Source organism: Silurus meridionalis, chromosome 4 (genome assembly GCF_014805685.1).
Source record: "Silurus meridionalis isolate SWU-2019-XX chromosome 4, ASM1480568v1, whole genome shotgun sequence".
In the NCBI taxonomy this organism is placed as follows: Eukaryota; Metazoa; Chordata; class Actinopteri; order Siluriformes; family Siluridae; genus Silurus; species Silurus meridionalis.
The window spans coordinates 7,189,745-7,212,647 of record NC_060887.1 but is presented as its reverse complement, the minus strand read 5'-3'; the positions used below and the strand labels follow the sequence as shown (position 1 = coordinate 7,212,647).

Below are 22,903 nucleotides of genomic sequence, written 5' to 3'. Positions count from 1 at the left end.
CCACGAGCCCATGACGTCATCAGCCTGGTCCAAAGTCCGGTGTGAACCCGGTTGTGTTGTATTACAGCAGAAGGTTTTAGGAGCAGGATCGCGTTGGTGGCTGCTGGTTTCTTCTGTGCTGCTGGTGGTGTTTGTAAAGGTGCGCTGAGAAGATCATCTTCACCTGCAGTGGGTTCCGTCTCCATAGCGAGCGGTGTAGCGGAGCGGAACAATGGCCGAACCTCCGGAGGATCTCCACACTGACGACTGTCTCACCTCCTACACACACATCTACAGCCAGGACCTGCTCAGGTACACACACTCCATACCTTCTACACCTCTATCACTTTCTACACCTCTATCACTCCATACCTTCTACACCTCTATCACTCCATACCTTCTACACCTCTATCATACCTTCTACACCTCTATCACTCCATACCTTCTACACCTCTATCCTCCATACCTTCTACACCTCTATCACTATATCACTCCATACCTTCTACACCTCTATCACTATATCACTCCATACCTTCTACACCTCTATCACTATATCACTGCATACCTTCTACACCTCTATTACTTTCTACACCTCTATCACTCCATACCTTCTACACCTCTAGCACTATATCACTTCATACCTTCTACACCTCTAGCACTATATCAATCCATACCTTCTACACCTCTATCACTATATCAATCCATACCTTCTACACCTCTATCACTCCATACCTTCTACACCTCTATCACTATATCACTCCATACCTTTTACACCTCTATCACTATATCACTCCATACCTTCTACACCTCTATCACTATATCAATCCATACCTTCTACACCTCTATCACTCTGTACCTTCTACACCTCTATCACTATATCACTCTGTACCTTCTACACCTCTATCACTATATCACTCCATACCTTCTACACCTCTATCACTCCATACCTTCTACACCTCTATCACTATATCACTCCATACCTTCTACACCTCTATCACTTTCTACACCTCTATCACTCCATACCTTTTACACCTCTATCACTATATCACTCCATACCTTCTACACCTCTATCACTATATCACTCCATACCTTCTACACCTCTATCACTCCATACCTTCTACACCTCTATCACTTCATACCTTCTACACCTCTATCACTATATCACTCCATACCTTCTACACCTCTATCACCATATCACTCCATACCTTCTACACCTCTAGCACTATATCACTGCATACCTTCTACACCTCTATTACTTTCTACACCTCTATCACTCTATACCTTCTACACCTCTATCACTATATCACTCCATACCTTTTACACCTCTATCACTATATCACTCCATACCTTCTACACCTCTATCACTATATCAATCCATACCTTCTACACCTCTATCACTCTGTACCTTCTACACCTCTATCACTATATCACTCCATACCTTCTACACCTCTATCACTATATCACCCATACCTTCTACACCTCTATCACTCCATACCTTCTACACCTCTATCACTATATCACTCCATACCTTCTACACCTCTATCACTTTCTACACCTCTATCACTCCATACCTTCTACACCTCTATCACTATATCACTCCATACCTTCTACACCTCTATCACTATATCACCCATACCTTCTACACCTCTATCACTCCATACCTTCTACACCTCTATCACTTCATACCTTCTACACCTCTATCACTATATCACTCCATACCTTCTACACCTCTATCACCATATCACTCCATACCTTCTACACCTCTAGCACTATATCACTGCATACCTTCTACACCTCTATTACTTTCTACACCTCTATCACTCTATACCTTCTACACCTCTATCACTATATCACTCCATACCTTTTACACCTCTATCACTATATCACTCCATACCTTCTACACCTCTATCACTATATCAATCCATACCTTCTACACCTCTATCACTCTGTACCTTCTACACCTCTATCACTATATCACTCCATACCTTCTACACCTCTATCACTCCATACCTTCTACACCTCTATCACTATATCACTCCATACCTTCTACACCTCTAGCACTATATCACTTCATACCTTCTATACCTCTAGCACTATATCAATCCATACCTTCTACCTCTATCACTTTCTACACCTCTATCACTCCATACCTTCTACACCTCTATCACTATATCACTCCATACCTTCTACACCTCTATCACTATATCACTCCATACCTTCTACACCTCTATCACTATATCACTCCATACCTTCTACACCTCTATCACTCCATACCTTCTACACCTCTATCACTATATCACTCCATACCTTCTACACCTCTATCACTATATCACTCCATACCTTCTACACCTCTATCACTCCATACCTTCTACACCTCTATCACTATATCACTCCATACCTTCTACACCTCTATCACTCCATACCTTCTACACCTCTATCATTATATCACTCCATACCTTCTACACCTCTATCACTATATCACTCCATACCTTCTACACCTCTATCACTATATCACTGCATACCTTCTACACCTCTATTACTTTCTACACCTCTATCACTTCATACCTTCTACACCTCTAGCACTATATCACTTCATACCTTCTACACCTCTATCACTATATCACTCCATACCTTCTACACCTCTATCACTATATCACTCCATACCTTCTACACCTCTAGCACTATATCACTTCATACCTTCTACACCTCTAGCACTATATCAATCCATACCTTCTACACCTCTATTACTTTCTACACCTCTATCACTCCATACCTTCTACACCTCTATCACTATATCACCCATACCTTCTACACCTCTATCACTATATCACTCCATACCTTCTACACCTCTATTACTTTCTACACCTCTATCACTCTATACCTTCTACACCTCTATCACTATATCACTCCATACCTTCTACACCTCTATCACTATATCACTCCATACCTTCTACACCTCTATCACTATATCACTCCATACCTTCTACACCTCTATCACTATATCACTCCATACCTTCTACACCTCTATCACTCCATACCTTCTACACCTCTATCATTATATCACTCCATACCTTCTACACCTCTATCACTATATCACTCCATACCTTCTACACCTCTATCACTATATCACTGCATACCTTCTACACCTCTATTACTTTCTACACCTCTATCACTCCATACCTTCTACACTCTATCACTATATCACTCCTTACCTTCTACACCTCTATCACTCCATACCTTCTACACCTCTATCACTTCATACCTTCTACACCTCTATCACTATATCACTCCATACCTTCTACACCTCTATTACTTTCTACACCTCTATCACTTCATACCTTCTACACCTCTATCACTATATCACTCCATACCTTCTACACCTCTATCACTATATCACTCCATACCTTCTACCTCTATCACTTTCTACACCTCTATCACTCCATACCTTCTACACCTCTATCACTATATCACTCCATACCTTCTACACCTCTATCACTATATCACTCCATACTTTCTACACCTCTATCACTATCACTCCATACCTTCTACACCTCTATCACTCCATACCTTCTACACCTCTATCACTATATCACTCCATACCTTCTACACCTCTATCACTTTCTACCTCTATCACTCCATACCTTCTACACCTCTATCACTATATCACTCCATACCTTCTACACCTCTATCACTATATCACTCCATACCTTCTACACCTCTATCACTCCATACCTTCTACACCTCTATCACTATATCACTCCACACCTTCTACACCTCTATCACCCATACCTTCTACACCTCTATCACTCCATACCTTCTACACCTCTATCACTCCATACCTTCTACACCTCTATCACTATATCACTCCATACCTTCTACACCTCTATCACTATATCCTCCATACCTTCTACACCTCTATCACTATATCACTCCATACCTTCTACACCTATATCACTCCATACCTTCTACACCTCTATCACTATATCACTCCATACCTTCTACACCTCTATCCTCCATACCTTCTACACCTCTATCACTATATCACTCCATACCTTCTACACCTCTATCACTCCATACCTTCTACACCTCTATCACTCCATACCTTCTACACCTCTATCCCGATGTCACGCACACATTCTACACTTCATCTCTTTATACCTCTATCAATCAATCCTTTATTCCCTTCTTCAAATATTCCTTTTATTTATCATTCTTTATTAGTCTTGTATTCCCTTCTTTCTTCTCTCCTTATCCTCAGTTCTTTTTTTTTGACTACTGTAGGGATCACGTGGCCTTCGTCACGGGCGGGGGCTCAGGCATCGGCTTCCGCACCGCTGAGATCCTGATGAGGTACGCTTCCTCCGTTTCTCAGGTGAACACACGCACGTTCTCTCTCCTTGTCCTCCACCCTCAGCGTCACGTCTCCGTTCTCTTCCAGGCACGGCTGCGACACGGCGATCGCCAGCAGGAACCTGGACAAGCTCACTGAGGTATTCCGTCCGTTCTTCTTCTCGAGAAGGGTCTCGGGCCGAGCACGTTAAAAACGTTTTCTACCTGCGTGTCGTTCCAGGCGGCGAAGAAGCTCACGTGCGCGACGGGGCGACGCTGCCTGGCCCTGCAGATGGACGTGCGTCAGCCGGACTCCGTCTCCGCCGCCGTGGACGAGACACTGAAGGAGTTCGGACGTCTCGATATCCTCGTCAACAGTACGTCATGGTTCTTCTCGTGTAGGAGCGCCGTACACTGTGGGGCCAAAAGTATGTGGACACCCGAGCATACCGCTATTCCGAGCTTATTACTGTTCCTGGGTAGATGTTCCCTCAAAGATCTTGTGAGTTCTCGTACAGAGATTTGTGTTAGTGAAGTCAGGTTCAGGTGAGGAGGTCTGGATTGAATCTCGCTAAGATTTGAAGCTCTAGAGCAGGAGATGCGGTGTCCCAATACTTTTGGCTGCACGGTGTATGCGTCTTTCAAGCCTCACAAGTAAACCTCTGTCCGTGTTGCGCAGACGCGGCGGGGAACTTCCTGTGTCCGGCGTCCGCTCTGTCCTTCAACGCCTTCAGGACGGTGATGGAGATCGACACCATGGGGACCTTCAACACCAGCAAAGTCGTCTACGAAAAATGGCTCAAGGTGACGATAAAAAAATACTAGAAGAGCGACAGCTTCTACAGGAGCACGGTGTATCCAAAAGTATTGGGACACCTGACCTGTCCACCTGCATATGTGGTTCTTCTTTAAACTGTTTCCACAACGTCTTTGGAGGTGGTGGCTTAGTGGTTAAGCTGTTTAGACTTTGAGGAACATCTTCCCAGAAGATTTTCATAATGTGGATTTGTATGGAAAAGATTGGTCAGGCGTCCACATACTTTTGCCTGATTTAATGTGATGGAAATTGTGTGTTCAGGATCATGGAGGCTCCATCGTGAACATCTCGGCGACGCTCGGATACAGAGGCCAGGCGCTGCAGGTGCACGCTGGGTCGGCGAAGGCCGCCAACGGTAAGGCAGCGTTCGCTTTTGTTGCTTTTTTGCTGCCACTGTTTGTGTTTGTGGGGGTGTTTAGATATTGTGTGTGTGTGTGTGTGTGTGTAGATGCCATGACGAGACACTTGGCGGTAGAATGGGGCCCCAGTGGCGTGAGGGTGAACACCGTGGCCCCGGGGCCGATCTCCGGAACCGAGGGTTATCGCAAACTCGGTATGAAACTGTTGGGGGAAAGTGGCAGCCTGATGCCACATATTAATGAAGGCAGCAGGAAAGTGTGTACAGAAAGTTTGTGTCTGTCCGGTTTCAGGTGGCTCTCACGCCGAGAGCGCCGGCGTTTTCCGGACCATTCCGCTGCAGAGGGCTGGAAATAAAACGGAAATGGCGCACGCCGTGCTTTTCCTGGCGAGCCGCGCGGCGTCGTACGTCACCGGTGCCACCGTGGTGGCGGACGGAGGGGCGTGGCTTACCTCGGCCAATGACGTGGAGCGCCTGCTGGGTATACACTCTCGCTCTGCTAAACTCTGAGAGGCAGTACTGCACGCAGGTGTGTGTGTGTGTGTGTGTGTGTGTGTGTGTGTGTGTGTGGAGATATTAATACACTCCTATGTATATACTCCTAGCTTGAATATTTTAGATGATTAGGTATATGACAGTCAGACAGACGGCTAGACAGACAGACGGCTAGACAGACAGACGGCTAGACAGACAGTGTAACTGAATTGGACTAACTTTTTTGATTGAGAGATTACATGCTTGGTGTGGTGCTGCTCTTCTCACAGCTCTTCTGCTCTTCACTGCTAACAATCGAAGCATACTTTACTAACCCCACACACACACACACACACACACACACACACACACACACACACACACACACACACACCTGGAATTATCTGGAAATACTTTTAATTTGCGAGGAGAAAGAACAAAAAACGTTTATGAAGTTTGAATGATTTTATTCTGAAAATAACAGAGGCCACGCCTCCTTTTTTAATGAGACTGATAAGCACAGAGGCCACGCCTCCTTTAATGAAACTGGCACATAGAAGCCACACCTCCTTATTTACAGAGACTTCGAGCCACACAGGCCACGCCTCCTTATTTATTGCGATTGATAAGCACAGAGGCCACGCCTACTTCTTTGTTGAAACTGATCTTTTTTCTCCATTTTTTTTTTTCTCTCATTAACTGCTTTCATATTTGTCTGATGTTTTGTTTTTAGGTCTCTGGTCACAGGAGAAAAGAGGAGACAAATCCACCTGAAAAAAACCTGAATTCTGATCATTAAAATGTGTTTAAGAATGCGAAATACTGTCCACACCCTGCTGTTCTTCTTCACCTTTATAGCAGGTATAAATCCCGTACCTGATGTGCCTTCTGGAGATATGCAGTGTGTACTTGTGATTATTGCTGACTGGAAATGGGAACATCAGGCATCCTTGGATCCTGGAGGGTTCTTTGTTTTGGGATACACTGTAATGAAGCTGCAGTTTTTATTATTATTAATATCATCAGCATTATTTCTATACATTCCTCCCAAAGAACCCATTTTTAATACATTTCATATAAGTGTCCAGGTCATGATTTCCACCATCGTAACACCACTGGAGAACCGAGGACCCCTCAAAACCCATTTGAAGGTCGAGTGCTGTAGATGTAATGCTTAGAAAACATTAATGTACATATAATTTCTCTACGTTCACTTCCATAATAAAACTTGTAATTCTTCCCACTTCCTGGTGTCTTATTTTGCTTGTATCGTTGTAGTTTAACCACTAGGGGGCGCAAGGTGTATGTTTAGAAGTGAGTAGATCGAACTATTTAAGGTTCTCTTCGTTTCCAGGACAACAAGGCTAACAGCGTAAATTGTGTTAGCATCTATATTGTATGTATGTATCTTCATATCATCAACATCTTCAATCATCTCCCATTAGGGGGCGCCACAGCAGATCATCCGTCTCCATACCCCCCCTGTCCTCTACATCTGCCTCTTATCAAAACAACTACCCGCATGTCTTCCTTCACCACATCCATAAACCTCCTCCTTGGTCTTCCTCTTTTCCTCCTTCCTGGTGTCTCAGCATTCTCCTACTGATATACCCCATGTCCCTCCTCTGCACATGTCCAAACCATCTCAATCTCACCTTGTCTCCAAAACGTCCTACATGCACTGTCCCTCTAATAAACTCATTTTTAATTCTGTCTATCCTCATCACTCCTAACGAACATCTCAACATCTTCAGCTCTGCTACCTCCAGCTCCAGTAATTGTATATATGATTATATTTCTTAGGCTCGTGATTTGATCCTTTTAGGACCTTATATCGTTTATCGCGTGACAGCGGCGCGTAAAGAAAAAAAAACGACAAATAAAAGAAAAAAGAAATGAGAGGTGAGTGATGCTCGGCCCTTTGCGGTTGTGGGACCAGGCGAAGAGACTGCGGAGAAGTCCCGGGCGCATGCGCGAACCGTGCGCGCGCGTCCTAGTTGCGCGCTCCCCCCCCCGTGTGTGTGTGTGTGTGTGTGTGTGTGCGCGCGCGTGTGTTATTGCTGCTGATGCGAGCTGCTCTCTCGGTGCTCGGTGAGGGAAAAAGCGGCCGAACCTCCTACTAATTTAACATTTATTTATATAGATTTTCTCCACTGAGTTACACCCCCCCTGAGCGGATATGGACCCCCACGGACGCGGTTGAAGGATTTATTTTTGTGGGAATTTCTGACTAAAATCGGATTTTTTTTTCCCGACGTTCGGACGAGCTCGCGCTAGCTAACCGGAGCTAGCCGCAGGCGCACAGGTGGATCCATCCGGGGCTTTCTTCCTCACACATCCAGCCTGTGGAAGGAAAGAAATCGCCGAACACAATTATTATTGTCATCATCATCGAAAAAACTGTTTATATTCCCTGTTTTGATTGAGGTGGAAGCGGAATTTTCCTCGCGTTTCCCCCGGAGTCTGGTCCAGTCAGGGCAGGAGCAGGGATGCTGTTAGCTAGCCGGCTAGTTTTTACCTCAGATCTTTAACGGTTTCCACAAAGCCCCGGATCAAGCTCATAAATCCGCCTCATTGCTCCTATTAACTCGTATTAGCTCGGAGAAATCCCCCCTCGAGGCCTTCTGGAGTGAAGCTCTTCTGACTGGAGCTCTGGTGGAATAGTGGACTGGTGTGATGGTAGGTTCAGAACCATGATTCAGACCTGAACACACCTCAGATGATCAAATTCAGCTCTTAAAAATGCCATTCAAGCCTTTGAAGATCTTCTCACGGTCTCTTGTAGGAGTCCGAAGACGTTTGTGAGGAGCAGGAGATGGAAGTGATGTAATTCCAGCTTCCCGGTTCAGAAGATAGTCCGTTAAACATGTTCCTGAAATACAATCCGTTCTACGTCACGTGACGAACACGTCACGTTTGCTTGGCTTCGATCGGAGGTGCGCATGGATCTCTTGGGGAACGCACCCGCTCGGAATTCCTCGTAACGAAAGCGATCCTAAATGGAGCAGGTTCTCTCCAGCCCGCGAGGGCATTCCGACTGGGAATCGGATCAGAACTCGCTCGGGTTTCTTCTCCTGGATAACGACGTGAAAAGCGGCGGCCGCGACAATCCAGACGGGCGTCAGGTGAGAGATCCGTCGGGTCTCGTCTCGCTCAGCTTCGACGAGATCTTTCAGGACGGCTCTCTGAATCTGGACGAGTTATTCCGGGCGTCACGGTATTCCGCTTTAGACCAGACGTACCCCTGGGAGTGCGGTCCGGACCGCGTGGGCTCCACGTGGGACAAACCGCAGCGTCTTCCTCAGAAGCCGGACGAAGGCGGAGAAACGGCGCAGGATGCGGTCGCAGGAGATCTCATCACTTTTCATTCCGGCGCTCCGAGTCCTTCACACGTCTGCACGTCTACACGGGTCGTGGAAAATTTGCAACCCAACACGACTCACCCTTTAGATGATCTCGTGGGTCAGCTTCCTCTGCATCCCGTGCTGGACCTGATGTTCACGCAGACGACGAGTTTAGTGGAATCGCGAAACCCGAGGAAGTGACGGACTCGTGGTGTTCTAGTGTCCCGGATCTTGTTGAGGGAAACCAGAGTAGGATCGCGTCCTGTAATTTTGAGAATTCGCATGAGGATCCGTTTCCTTCTCCCATCGTTAACGATTCGTCTTCCTCACCCCATGGTTCCGTTTCCCATCCTGACCTTTTGGCGTCGGAGTCACGTGTTCTGCTGGAACTAGAGACGGGATTGTCTTCAGAACAGGAACGCGATATTGCGCTGTTTAGCAATACGAAATCCGATGACGCGTCCGAGGTCCGGTCCAGTCCACGGTCACCTACACGTTCATTACCGTCGAGCGCGACTCCTGACAAACGTGCACGTGAAAATGAAATAGAGCACGTTATGGACAGAGACGTCTCACCTGATGAACAGGAACCTGGATCTGATTTTGCTCAAGCAGTTCTGTTATTACCTTCATGTGTACCTGAGCAAGCTCCAGTGGAGTCCACGTCCACCTCTCTGGTCTCAGATTCTCACACAGACGGTTCGAAAACGTCACGTGACTCACGTTCCGGGGACATATTCCATAACCAAAAAGAGACTATTGTAGATACCTTTCCTGCCTTGGAAGTGGAACCGCCTCTCGTTTCTCCTCCTGTTTGTACCCTAAATGCAGACTCTGAGACGAACACGATCTCGCACGACTCTCAAACCTCGTCAGGATCTTCTCAAAGCTCGAGCTCGTCCGGCGAGGAACAGACAATCGACGTGTTTGCGCATACGCTCGCTGCTATGGATACACGCCTCGTATTGCATGAGCAGGAGCCATGCTCCGTGACCCGTACGCCTCGACACTGCCAGGATCCCAGTGGCTGTACGTGTGACACCACCCAGGAACCCAACACACACGATGCTTCGGAGAGATCCTCTGAAACGTGTGATCTTCAGGTTCCACTCAAGGACAACACACCTTTATGTGCCCCAGGAGGCTCCAAACCTGAATTCTTGTGTGTCCAGGAGAAGGAAAGTGAATGCACTTATATTAGCGAGAACCTTCCTGCTGCTTTAAACTCCTCCCCTTGCTCAGGTGCAGGCAAAGTGGGCGTGGCCATAGAGCAGGAAAGGGGAGAGGCTACATCAAGACTCGGGCTGTCAGCTGATGTCAGGCTAGACGGGGAAACCGATCTCCTCGACCCAGCAGATCCGTCTCAGGTAGCAGACTCCGTCTCGGGGGGAGACGGTCCACCACGAGAACCATGTCCGCCTCCGATGGAGGACGACATCCTTGTTGTTCCTGATGCCCCAGACGATGTGGAAATGGCTCTGGAGTTATGCGTGAGCTCCGACGCGATCCAGGACGGGTGCGCGGGAGCCGGCGCCGATCCGGCGGACGTCCCTCAGGACTACGAGCGCTCGGCGCTGCGGGCGGTCTTCCAAGCGCTTGACCAGGACGGAGACGGGTTTGTCCGCATCGAGGAGTTTATGGAGTTCGCCACGGCGTACGGAGTGGAACAGGTGACGCCGTTTTCTTTGTTTAGAAACGTTTACACGCGCGTTTGGGTCAATCGTGTGTCGAGATAAGCCTTTTGAGCTCAACGCGAGGGGGATTGTGTGTGCGGTCGTCTAAAACAAACACGAGTCAAGTGTTCAGAGCTAAACGTCTCACACACACACACACACACACACACACACACACACACACTCCCAGATGCTAAAGTCACACAAGGAGAGGACTGTTAACTGATTTCCAGCCCGTTTTAACTTTGTGTGTGATTTCCATATATGTTTTTTGCGCTCCAGTCACAATACACCCACCGAAACCGGATCTCCCCGACACCCAAGAAGATCCGATCTATTATTCACCAGCTTATAGAATCAAATTCAGTTCCCTCTCTCTTTCTCTCTCACACACAGGCCGATTCAGTTTCACTGTTCCCTGACCTCCGTCGTTAATTGTTACTCATACGCCGCGTTAATTAGTTGTTCGGCGCACGTGGGACGTCTGACGCGCGCTTCTTTCCTTCTGATTCTGCTCAGCGACCCTGTTAATCATCAGACTTTCACACGCTTCATCAGCTGGTTTTTACTGCCTTGTGTGTGTGTGTGTGTGTGTGTGGGTAAGTTTGTGGATTGGTGGCAGGATTTCTAACAGGAAGTCTGGCTGTTTTGTCAACTGAAAAACGCTGAGGTGAGCAGAGTGAAGATCAGATCGGCAGGACGAGAGTGAATGGAGGTTTTTTACACGTGGTTCCTCGTTGTGTTTGGGTTCAGCCTCCGTTTCGGCCCCTCGTTTTCCAGGGTTTACCAAAATAGCAGTGTAAACAACACGTTTTCATGGTGGTCCGAGTGCAGAGGCCGCCTTGATACGTGGGGCACATTGGTGGAGCTGGGGCTCCTGATCTTCTGAGCCTATGCGAGATTCCCACACGTTTGTAATTCCAGGCGATTCGTCTGAGGTTCTGCGCACGAACGCAGTGTTTTTGCACGTGCTGAATCTACGAACGCTTCAGTCGTAAAGAGCGTATGACTGCAGGATGACCGGTTTGATCATTAACACACCCCTGAGCACGTGAACAGTAACGTATTAAACCGACGTGTGTTCTCTCAAACCCCCCCCCTTTTGGCCGTGTTGTGTGGTTTCTACCAGAAACGGTCACGTGAACACTTTAGCGATTATTTACAGATTAGGCTCATGTTCCTACAATCAGAGCAGCAGCAGGGAAGGAGCACGAGAGCTTCTTGGAGGAGAAGGTCTTCAGGCTCTTGTCCAAATACTTATGGCCATAACATGTACCATGCTTTTGGTTCCGTAGGCAAATCCCGACCAGGAAGTCACTTCAACAGGAAGTACAGGAGGAAAAGTACACGAGTTTGATAGAAGGGTTTATTAAAATGACAACCAAATCAGCTTAAAACACCACGTAGCCCAGGATGTCTCAAATAAACAGACCCTGTGCCCGAATAACCAAATCGTGTTCTGTAGGTTCCTGGTCTGGTTCCTCGCACCTTCCCCTGATCGGTGCTTCACCCTTTTCCTCGGGTTCTTAAAACCGTGACCTTTCGCTCTGTTGTGTCATTTCTTCCTTTCTGTTTCTGTGGTCTGTACTTTTTAAATCTTTCCGATCAACTAACAGGAAACCCACCTGCGCACACACACACACACACACACACACACACACACACACACACACGTGCATGTGCATGAGACTCCCGACTCATTTCTCCAGCGCCCCTCTCATATTAAATGTCACATCTGAGAAATCATTTGCATAGAAGGAAGGAGAGCATTGATAAGTCAGCATGGAAACGTAGGGATTATAGAGTGTGTGTGTGTGTGTGTGTGTGTGCGCTCAGCAGTGGGAACATTTCCCATGAAGCAGCAAACAGACACAACCTCACCAGCAAGAAATCTGCCTGACGATAGAGACGTGTCGCTAATCAAGAGCCGTGTGTGTGTGTGTGTGTGTGTTTTCAAACAGCTTTCCCTTGCTGCATCATTAAACCCCACACACACTTCCATCTCTGGTGTCTGAGTCAAAACTTTTACATTGCACACACACACTATTGCTGCGGTGTTTCAGGCTTCATCCTGCTGAAATCCGTGCTGTGTGTGTGTGTGTGTGTGTGTGTGTGTGTGGACAATCCTGACTGAAACCCCACTCGGTCTCCCTGGAAACCTGATCTCTTGTTGCTAGGCTACAGGCTATCCTAACTGATTGTATCTGCTCAGTGCAGAACGGCTTGAGTTAAGTGTGTGTGTGTGTGTGTTAGCAAAGCTTTATAAGAATATATGAGTAGGCAGGATACATGTATGTTGGTGTATGGGTGTTAGGGTGTGTGTGTGTGTGTGTGTGTGTGTGTGTGTGTGTTTTGAAGGGAGTGTCAGGAACAGCTGAGATAAGCTCTTGAACATCTTTATGTGCTTTTTGTTTATTCGAACCCAGTGAACAAGCAGATGCCATGCATGCAACATTGAAGTTTATTGCTGTCATCACACACACACACACACACACACACACACACGTCTATGTAGGACACAGAGTCCATTTTTGCAAAAAATGTTTTTTCTAAAATTAGTGGTTAAGGGTCTGTAAAAAAAACAAAAAAAAAAACAACAAAGTTTTAAACGTGTGTGTGTGTTTCAGGTGAAGGACCTAACACGCTTCCTCGACCCGAGTGGCCTGGGAGTCATCAGCTTTGAGGATTTCCACAGAGGCATCACAGCCATCAGCAACGGAGGTGTATATTCACACACACACACACACTGTCATGACTATAAAGAGGCAGACAGGTATGTCTGGGGGCAGGTCCATAGCCAGGCAGACATATAGACAGATGGACAGATGAACAGACCACCCCAGGCCTCCTCACCTTCTCATCTACATCACTACCTGACTTCACTTAAAATCTCCATAAAATCTAGTGGAACATCTTCCCAGAAGAGTGGAGCTCATTATAAGAGCAAACAGTGACTACAGGTGCAACAAGCCAGACAGGTCCATAGACGGAAAGACAAATAGGAGATACGTTTATTCATCATCAAGTAACACTACTGCATCTCTCTCTCTCTCTCTCTCTCTCTCTCTTCCTCTTTTTCTCTGTCTCTCTCGCTCCATCCATTTCTCAGGATCTGACCCAGATCTTTACAAGCTACAGCTCACTTCAGGGGATGCCAATGGAGCAGCCGAGGAATATGATGAGGTAACACACACACACACACACACACACACACACTGCGGTTTTGCTCACTCCGCTCCATGATCTGTCCTCAATGCCACTCTTTCTTCATTCCTCCCTCCCTCTCTCTCTCTCTCCCTCTGTTTATGTTGGATAGGCAGGTCTGTTATTACACTCAGCGCTCAGGATATCTGACATTCCTGCATATTTTGCATCGTGTTTTCACCTCTGGAATTCGGTCTTCATCTTCCCAGAGAAACCCGACCAGCGGAAACGCTCCGTTATTCGCTCCCTCGTGTTTCATTCACCAGCTCTTTTATTACTTGTGTTCATTTCTCTGAAAGAGTACAGGTATTGTAATAATGGAGGCGTGGCCTTCGTGCCTGTGGGTGTTTCCCCGGCCCCTAAATGGGTCACACCGAGTATTTAATGCCACCGCTTTTAGGGCTGCCAATGCCTAATAACAGATATGACAGTATGGTGCCACCTGCTGGTGAGAAGCCTGACATTCAGAGTGACTCAACTGCGAGTCACCACAGCAGTTTAAAAGAATTAACACCTCAGCTGTTTCACGTGTCTATAAATAACTTCAAACATCTCACGCCGAGGTGAAGGAGGCCAAGCAGTATCAGCAGCTATCAGAGCCACCGTGATTCATTCACGTGTCGCACGTCTCCCCCCCCCCACCACCCCGGGGAACACCCACCTCATATCACCTGCTTGTTTTATACTGTTCCTCAGTTTATACCACACGATCCAAAGCCGTCTGTCTGTCTGTCTGTCTGTCTGTCTGTCTGTCTGTGTATTGATTCTGTCTGTCTGTGTATTGATTCTGTCTGTCTGTCTGTCTGTCTGTCTGTGTATTGAGTCTGTCTGTCTGTCTGTCTGTCTGTCTGTCTGTCTGTCTGTCTGTGTATTGATTCTCTGTCTGTCTGTCTGTGTATTGATTCTGTCTGTCTGTCTGTCTATGTATTGAGTCTGTCTGTCTGTCTGTATTGATTCTGTCTGTCTGTCTGTCTGTCTGTCTGTATTGATTCTGTCTGTCTGTCTGTCTGTATTGATTCTGTCTGTCTGTCTGTATTGATTCTGTCTGTCTAGTCATTCTGTCTGTCAGTTTGTCTGTTTGTTTTGGTCAGTAGTTTATCAGCTGAACATGAGAAGCAGAAATGGCAGAGGGTAGATGTGTGTTAGTGGCAGGAACGAGTTCAGGGTTAAACTCTGCACTATGGAGAAGCTCCTGAACCTCTTAGAACCTCTCCATGTTTTTGTCCTGAAAAACGTGAAAAATCCGTTCTCGACATTTTTGTCCATTCTGAGCAAACGAATCCTCACCCCCGAGTTCCTGTTTATGTTCTCCGCTGTGTGGGTGTGGACCTGCACACTCATGAATATACCGAGTATGTGTTGAGCCGAGCTGCACCTTTCCTTTCAGTCCACTTTTCTTCTCTTCTTCCGAATATTTCTCTCTCTCTCTCTCTCTCTCTCTCTCTCTCTCTCTCTCTCTCTCTCTTTCCCCATGTTCTCTGAATGGATGTGTTGTTTCTCTGTTTACTTTCAAAACACACAAGGTGACTGGGTTGAGTGGGGCTCCCAGCAGAGGAGCACTTCTGTGGGTATCCAGGAAAAATTCTCCTGAAATTATACACACACACACACACACACACACACACACACACTACACACACACCTGTTTTGTGTTGTTTACGGGAGCTGTGCAGTTCAGTACTGATTAGATCAGTGTGTGTGTTTCTCATTTAACTTTTGGCCTACGACCTTCAATATGGTTCTCCAGACAAGTTAGGCTGGATTGTTGAACGTCCTATGTGACGTGTTCTATACACACACACACACACACACACACACACACACACACACACACACACAACTGGTGTTGTTCCGCCCCCACTCCCGCCCTGTTCTGCCCTTCGGACTTCCTAGACTACGCTTCACATTTCCAAGGGTTACACATCCCTCTCTCTCTCTCTCTGTCTATACACCTCTGTCTCTATCCCTTTCTCTCTGTCTATACACCTCTGTCTCTATCCCTTTCTCTCTGTCTATACACCTCCATCTCTATCCCTCTCTCTCTCTGTCTATACACCTCCGTCTCAATCCCTCTCTTTGTGTATACTCCTTCATCTCAATTTCTGTTTCTCCGTATACTCTTTTCCATCTCGATCCCTCTCTCTCTGTATACTCCTCTGTCTTGATCTCTCTCTCTCTGTATACTCCTCCATTTTGATCCCTCTCTCTTTCTCTGTATACTTCTCCATCTCAATCTCTGTTTCCATATACTCCTCCGTCTCAATCTCTCTCTCCCTCTCTCTCTCTCTCTCTCTCTCTCTCTCTCTCTCTCTGCAACCCTTCTTCCGCTTTGTCCTGAAAATTCCCAAATGGGTGAAGAACATTAGAACCTGATTTTATTTAGACCTTTTTCTCTAAGAACATGGTATTGGGCATGGCCTCCTGCCCTCTGGGAGTTTCCTCTCCTGGGGGTTCACCAGTATTCATGCAGGTATGGAGAATGTGATATTTGTGCTTTAAGAATAAGGCTTGTAGATGTTCTTATGGATGTTCTTGTGGATGTTCTTGTACACCAGTCCATGGCAAATCTTGTAGTAAACTTGTTCGTTTGGTGAAATATAACATTTCTGCTTGACCAAGTTGAACCTGTATCCTTCATCTGTGTGTGTGTGTGTGTGTGTGTGTGTGTGTGTGTGTGTGTAGCAGGCGGAGGTGTCGGACAGTGCGTACCTGGGCTCGGAGAGTGCGTACAGTGAGTGTGAGACGTTCACGGATGAGGACACGGGTGCACTCGTACACCCAGAGCTGCACGAGGACGTGGAGACGGACAGCGGCATCGAAAACACACTCGCCGAGAGCGAAGACCGCAACAGGTGAGGAAACGCGTACTCACACACACACACACACACACACACACACACACTCTTTGCTCTGTGTGCGCACATGCTTTGCATACACACACACTGTATACACACACACACACACACACACTGTGCCAAACAAGGCAGAGGAGAACAGACAGGAGATTGAGGACAGAGGAGAAAGAGGAGGAGAATGGACAGAGAGGAGAGAGGACAGAATTGACAGGAAGGCTACCGTAACCCAGACAGCCAGTCTTTCTGGTGGTGGTGAACAGAAAAGGTCCTCAGACAGAAGTTAATGCAGAGTTCCTCACGGGTTCCTTGTCCTTGGCCACGCCCACCTTTCTTGCCTCGGTTCATCAGCTGTTATTTGAAACAGAATTGTTATAATTATTTGATTGATACCTGGATTTTTTTTTGTCACAGTGTTTTCATCGTGTGTGCGTGTGTGTGCGTGTGTGTGTGTGTGTGTGTGCGTGTGTGTGTGTGTGCACGCATCTTTGCTGAGTCTGTGTCCTGTCTTTAGCATAACACTAATTCTATGCTGACCAAGGTGTTTGTGTTTCCTCTCTCTCTGTGTGTGTGTGTGTGTGTGTGTGTGTGTGTGTGCAGCTGATAGAGCTGACAGAAGTGCATCTTGATTTTCCTGCCTCTCAATAGCAGGAAGTGTGGAGGCTGCACTTTTCCTTGTCCCCCCCTCCCTACAGTCCATCCATCTCTCCATCTATCTCCCTCTTTCTGCTGTGTGTGTGTGTGTGTGTTTGTGTGTGAGAATGAAGGTCAGGTCTACTAATTTCCCGAAACACTTCCAGAAATTTCAGTTCAAATTCTCGCACAATGACTTCATTCAGAAAACGTGTTTACGCTCCAGTCTCTTCTCTTTCTCTTCTCTTTCTCTTCTTGACTCTTCTCTTTCTCTTCTCGACTCTTCTTTCTCTTCTCGACTCTTCTCTTTCTCTTCTCGACTTTTCTCTTTCTCTTTTTCTTGACTCTTCTCTTTCTCTTCTCGACTCTTCTTTTCTCTTCTCGACTCTTTCTCGATTCTTTTCTTCTCTTTTCGACTCAAGTCTTCTCTATTATCTATTTTTCTCTTGTTGTTTTCTTCTTTTTTCTTCAGTTCTCTTCACTTTTGCTCTTCTTTCTCTTTCTTTCTCCAGTTATCTTCAACTCGCTTCTCTGTTTCTCTTTCTCTTCCTTTTTCTTTTTACGCTCCTCTCTTCTCTTTCTTTCTCCTCTATTTCTCCTCTATACTTTTTTTCTTTCTGTCCTTCTGTCTCTTTTTTCTCTTTTTTACCTTAACTTCATCTCTTCTCTTCTCATTTTTTATTTTTATATAAAATGTAAAGAGTTGAAGGTTGAAGATGATGAAGTGTCTGTACACCTTTGAGTTGAAATGTTATGAACTTGAGTAGTTCACACCCTGGTCTCAGGAGCAGTAACAGCGCGTGGGTGGTGGTCTTTCAGGACCCTCACTGAGATTTGAATATGGATTTGACTGTGGCTGCATGTGACTGTTGAAACTCCTGATCATTTTGTACCTCGTGTTTGTTTTTTCCGTGTGCAGCTGATCCACCGCGTGTCAGGTGTACAGAACACCTTATATAACCCTCGAACTTTACACCTAGGACTGAAGTTCACGTCTCTTTATTATACTCACACACACACACACACACACACATAACTGTGTCTTACTGGGACATCGGGTTGGTTTTCTGTTTTCTACAAAATTCAAGATGAGAAATTTGTTTCGGTTATTTTCTGCATCAACACGATTTCGAGCAAAAGATTTGTTGTTCTTTTTGCGTCAGGTTCTCACTCGGCTCGGATTTGCATGGCCACGCCCTGGTAGCTGTGATTGGTGGGGAGGAGGAGCACTTTGAAGACTTTGGGGAGAGCAACTCCACCTCTGATCTTTTGCTGGCCAATCAGGAAGAGGGGAGGGTGGCACCTGAAGGAGAAGGAGACCCAGAGCCACACCCACACACTGGGAGCCCAGTGCATCGTCCACCCATGCTGCTGTCACCCAGGTATACACACACACACACACACACACACACACACACACACACACACTGCTATAGCTTCAGTGCCTATTCCTTGATTTTCCTTTTTCTTTTCTTTTACTCACTCATACCCACACTCATTCACTCATTCACACACACACACACACACACACACACACACACACACACACACACACACACACTCATTCACTCATTCTTACACTCACTCACTCAATCGTTTATTCACTTGCTCGCTCACACACTGATTTAGTCAGTAATTCGCTCACTCACACACACACACACACACACACACACACTTGCCTCCCGAATGTGCTTGTTTTCTCCTTGGCTTGACCCCACCCCACACCCCAACTCCTCCCCCTTATTATATTTCCAACTTTTTCCCTCTGCTTGATCTCCTGATCTGAAATGTTCTCCTCTTTCTTCACCTCCTTCTCCTCCTCCTCCTCCTCCTCCTCCTCTGTCCCGCTCAGCTCTGAGCCTTTCCCCTCCAGCTTCCAGAATTTCCTGCAGTCGGAATCTCTGGAGTTTTTCTGCACTCACTGTCACAAACAGATCAGCCGCCTGGAGGATCTCTCCACACGCCTGCACTTACTAGAAATGAATAGGTAACACACACACACTTCCTGCTGTGTGTATTTTCCATCTGCGTGCGCTTGTGTGTGTGTGTGAGGAAGTGTCATGAATTCAGAAAGCAAAGGTGAGTATTAGTACCTGCGGCTTGTGTAGTGTGTGTGTGTGATGTGCCACATAAGCATGCAGTCCAGAAGTTCACTACCAAGGCCTTTAAACCCTGTATTTCCTGTTCTAGTGATGACTACATCCTGTTATTGATCATAAAACCTGGGAAAACAGGATTAGAGGAAAGTGCTATCTGCCCTCTTCCACATATATAAACTCAGGTATCCAGTGCTCCAGTGTTTTAGAGTAGAGTGGAGCTGCTTGCCTTGGTAGAGCTCTCTGCACGTGTCGCATGTACGCTACGATTGTTTACATACTGTAGTACGAATCATCAGACCTTCGTCTGGAAACGAGCAGCACTGTGGATGAAAAGGAAATGCGATTCGAGTTGAAAACTAGAACTTTGTGCTGCTGAGCGTCGCTATCTGCCAGTCCGTTATCATTTCCTGTTATTTCTGCTGCTATCAGACTTTTATGAGTTTGAGTTAGCCTTGATAAAGAGCTGACCAGTCAGAAAAAAAACCACGCCCTCGTTATCCCGCCCCCACCCCCGCCTCCCGCACGCTGTAGTCACGGGTCCACGAGAGGATGATCCTCAGTTCCTTCTCTTTCTCTTTCCTGATGTGGTTTTCCTGTTGTTTTTCTCTCCATCCTCTGTCCGGCTCTCAGCTCCAGTAAGAGACTGTCCAGTAAAAAAGCTGCGAGGTGAGCACCACTCTCTTCTCTCGTTCCTGTCGCTGAGAAAAGAACAAGAACGAGTCGGTATGTAACATGTTTATTTGAACTCGTCTCAGGCACTTGTTGCAGTCCAGCGGTCTCGATGGTATGAGTGATCTGAGTCGTGACTTCCTGGACCTCGCCGACAGTGACATCACAGATAAGGTTATAAATTAAACTGTTACACAAGCGGAATTATATGAATGATGGTTGAATGAAGAATGTAATCTAACCACCTGGTGTGTGTGTGTGTGTGTGTGTGTAGGTGCTACTCCTGGAGCGGCGCGTGTCTGAGCTGGAGAAGGACTCTGCGGCGAGCGAGGAGCAGCATGCCCGTCTGCGGCAGGAAAACCTGGCTCTGGTGCACCGCGCCAACGCCTTGGAGGAGCAGCTCAAAGAGCAGGAGCTTCACTCTGACGAGACCCTGAACACGCTCGCCCGCAAACACAGAGACGCTCTGAGCAAGCTGCAGCGCGAAAGAGAGCTGGAGATCGAGAACTTGCAGGCCAGGTGGGAGATACACACTCGTTCTGTGTTTTCAATCTGGAGTTGCCCTCTGCTGCCACCTAGTGGCTGTAAATAATTTTACATGTAAGCAAGGGGAAATATTTCCTGTGTGTGTATATGACTATAGTGTGTGTGTGTGTGTGGTGTTTTTGCATGCAGGCTGCATCAGTTGGATGAAGAGAACAGTGAGTTGAGGTCTTGCGTGCCCTGTCTAAGAGCCAACATTGAAAGACTGGAAGAGGTACACACACACACACACACACACACACACACATATATATATATATATATATAGGAGATGCAGCAGCTACAAAGCTTCCAGCAGTTATTCAGTAATATAAAAGCACACTCGTATCTCCTTCATCTCTGCAGGAGAAGAGGAAGCTCCAGGACGAAATGGACGACGTGAGCGACAGACTGAACGAAGAAACCGAGTCCCGCAGGAAGATGGCCGACAAACTGAGCCACGAACGCCACACCAGCCAGAAAGAGAAAGAGACCACGCAGGAGGTAGGTGAACGCCCAAGATCACACGACCTCCGGAGTCTCGATGCAGGTTGCAACGTTCTTACGATCCAGATCTCACTTCTTCTCTCTCCATCTGTAGCTGATAGAGGACTTGAGGAAGCAGTTGGAAATGCTGCAGCTGTTCAAGTTGGAGACGGAGGCTCGACGCGGCCGATCCCCCGCCGCCGGACTCCAGGAGTACAACACGCACATGAGAGAGAACGAGCTGGAGCAGGAAATCCGCCGCCTCAAGCAGGTCAGGTTCCCGCAAACCAGGGATTTATTACGTGGCTTTGTGCACAGATGTCATGCTGGAGCTCAGACTTCATACACAGTCGTGTGCCTCCAAGTACTGGTGGGAGAAATCAGGTGTCCAAATACTTTTGGACACACAGCGTCTGCAGTACGCATGCTTTTTATGAAGTCATTCACACTTTCTCTCTCTCTCTCTCTCTCTCTCTCTCTCCAGGATAACCGCAGCTTGAAGGAGCAGAATGACGAGTTGAACGGACAGATCATCAATCTGAGCATCCAGGGAGCCAAAAGCCTCTTCACCGAGTCTCTGTCCGAGTCGCTGGCAGCCGAGATCAACAACGTCTCCCGCGCAGAGGTGCGTGCCTGCCGTACGCCATTACCCACCGGCAGCTGTGTCACGTGACGACGTTCTAACACGATTTCGTATACTTGTGTGTTTGTGCGTAGCTAATGGAGGCCATCCAGAAGCAGGAGGAGATCAACTTCCGTCTGCAGGACTACATCGACCGCATCATCGTGGCCATCATGGAGTCCAACCCTTCTATACTGGAGGTCAAATAATCGCCACGACGACGGACCGGTTCTGACTTCTGCTTCAGCTGCGCTTCGGTCTTCATAACGTGTGTGTGTGTGTGAGTGAAGCGTATTGGTTCCTGTGACCTCCCTTTGGTTTGGGATAGAGGGGCCCAATCCCTCAGGTGTGTGTGTGTGTGTGTGTGTGTGTGTATTACATGTCCCTTAATTGGTTAATTGACTATTGCAAATATTAGCCAGTTAACCAATTAGTGTCAACTAATATTCCGAGTCCATTATCAGGTGTTTGCACACGTCACCTTTTTAAATCACATGACCCAAGTTGCCATGGTGATTAATTCGTTATTATAATTTGTTATGACAAAAACTAAAAAAAACATTTCATTGGAAAATCCTGGACTGGAAATAGTGCACTTGAAAAGATCCTCAAAAAGTGCCACGTGTTCAAATTTTGAATCGGCTGCACCTCTCACGTGCACACACACACACACACACACACGTGCAAATTCAGCGTTTGTCTGTTTGTTTTGTTTTGTTTTTTCAATCTCCATGATCAAACCTATGTGAGGGACTGTACATGTCCTGGAAGGGTGTGTGTGTGTGTGTGTGTGTGTGTGTGTGTGTGTGTGTGTGTGTGTGTGTGTTATAATTTACGGAGAT

General features: G+C 46.8%; 2 protein-coding genes across 7 annotated transcripts; both read left to right on the top strand.

The window, feature by feature from the left end:
* The first annotated feature begins 2 nt into the window (after positions 1-2).
* On the top strand, positions 3-22,637 carry decr2 (2,4-dienoyl CoA reductase 2, peroxisomal). Of its 4 annotated transcripts, none has more exons than XR_006925655.1 (9): positions 3-291; positions 4,261-4,329; positions 4,418-4,469; positions 4,550-4,685; positions 4,988-5,112; positions 5,387-5,480; positions 5,574-5,678; positions 5,776-6,044; positions 22,408-22,637. XR_006925655.1 is itself a non-coding variant. In XM_046847969.1 (9 exons), the coding sequence occupies exons 1-9, from the start codon at positions 212-214 to the stop codon at positions 6,729-6,731; spliced, it is 891 nt and encodes a 296-aa protein (XP_046703925.1). In that variant the 5' UTR covers positions 3-211; the 3' UTR covers positions 6,732-7,200. The 4 variants fall into 4 exon arrangements, 2 of the variants coding, with proteins under 2 accessions (XP_046703925.1, XP_046703926.1); XR_006925654.1 differs by having other exon boundaries at positions 5,776-6,050; XM_046847969.1 differs by lacking the exon at positions 22,408-22,637 and adding an exon at positions 6,691-7,200 and having other exon boundaries at positions 5,776-5,964.
* rab11fip3 (RAB11 family interacting protein 3 (class II)) lies at positions 9,859-22,637 on the top strand. Of its 3 annotated transcripts, XM_046847964.1 has the most exons (14): positions 9,859-10,971; positions 13,602-13,695; positions 14,084-14,157; positions 16,861-17,030; positions 18,827-19,045; positions 19,516-19,650; positions 20,393-20,428; positions 20,518-20,605; positions 20,706-20,950; positions 21,107-21,188; positions 21,320-21,457; positions 21,555-21,710; positions 21,924-22,064; positions 22,157-22,637. In XM_046847964.1, the coding sequence occupies exons 1-14, from the start codon at positions 9,859-9,861 to the stop codon at positions 22,268-22,270; spliced, it is 2,805 nt and encodes a 934-aa protein (XP_046703920.1). In that variant the 3' UTR covers positions 22,271-22,637. The 3 variants fall into 3 exon arrangements, with proteins under 3 accessions (XP_046703920.1, XP_046703921.1, XP_046703922.1); XM_046847965.1 differs by lacking the exon at positions 19,516-19,650; XM_046847966.1 differs by lacking the exons at positions 9,859-10,971; positions 13,602-13,695; positions 14,084-14,157 and adding an exon at positions 15,217-16,648.
* Positions 22,638-22,903: the final 266 nt, after the last annotated feature.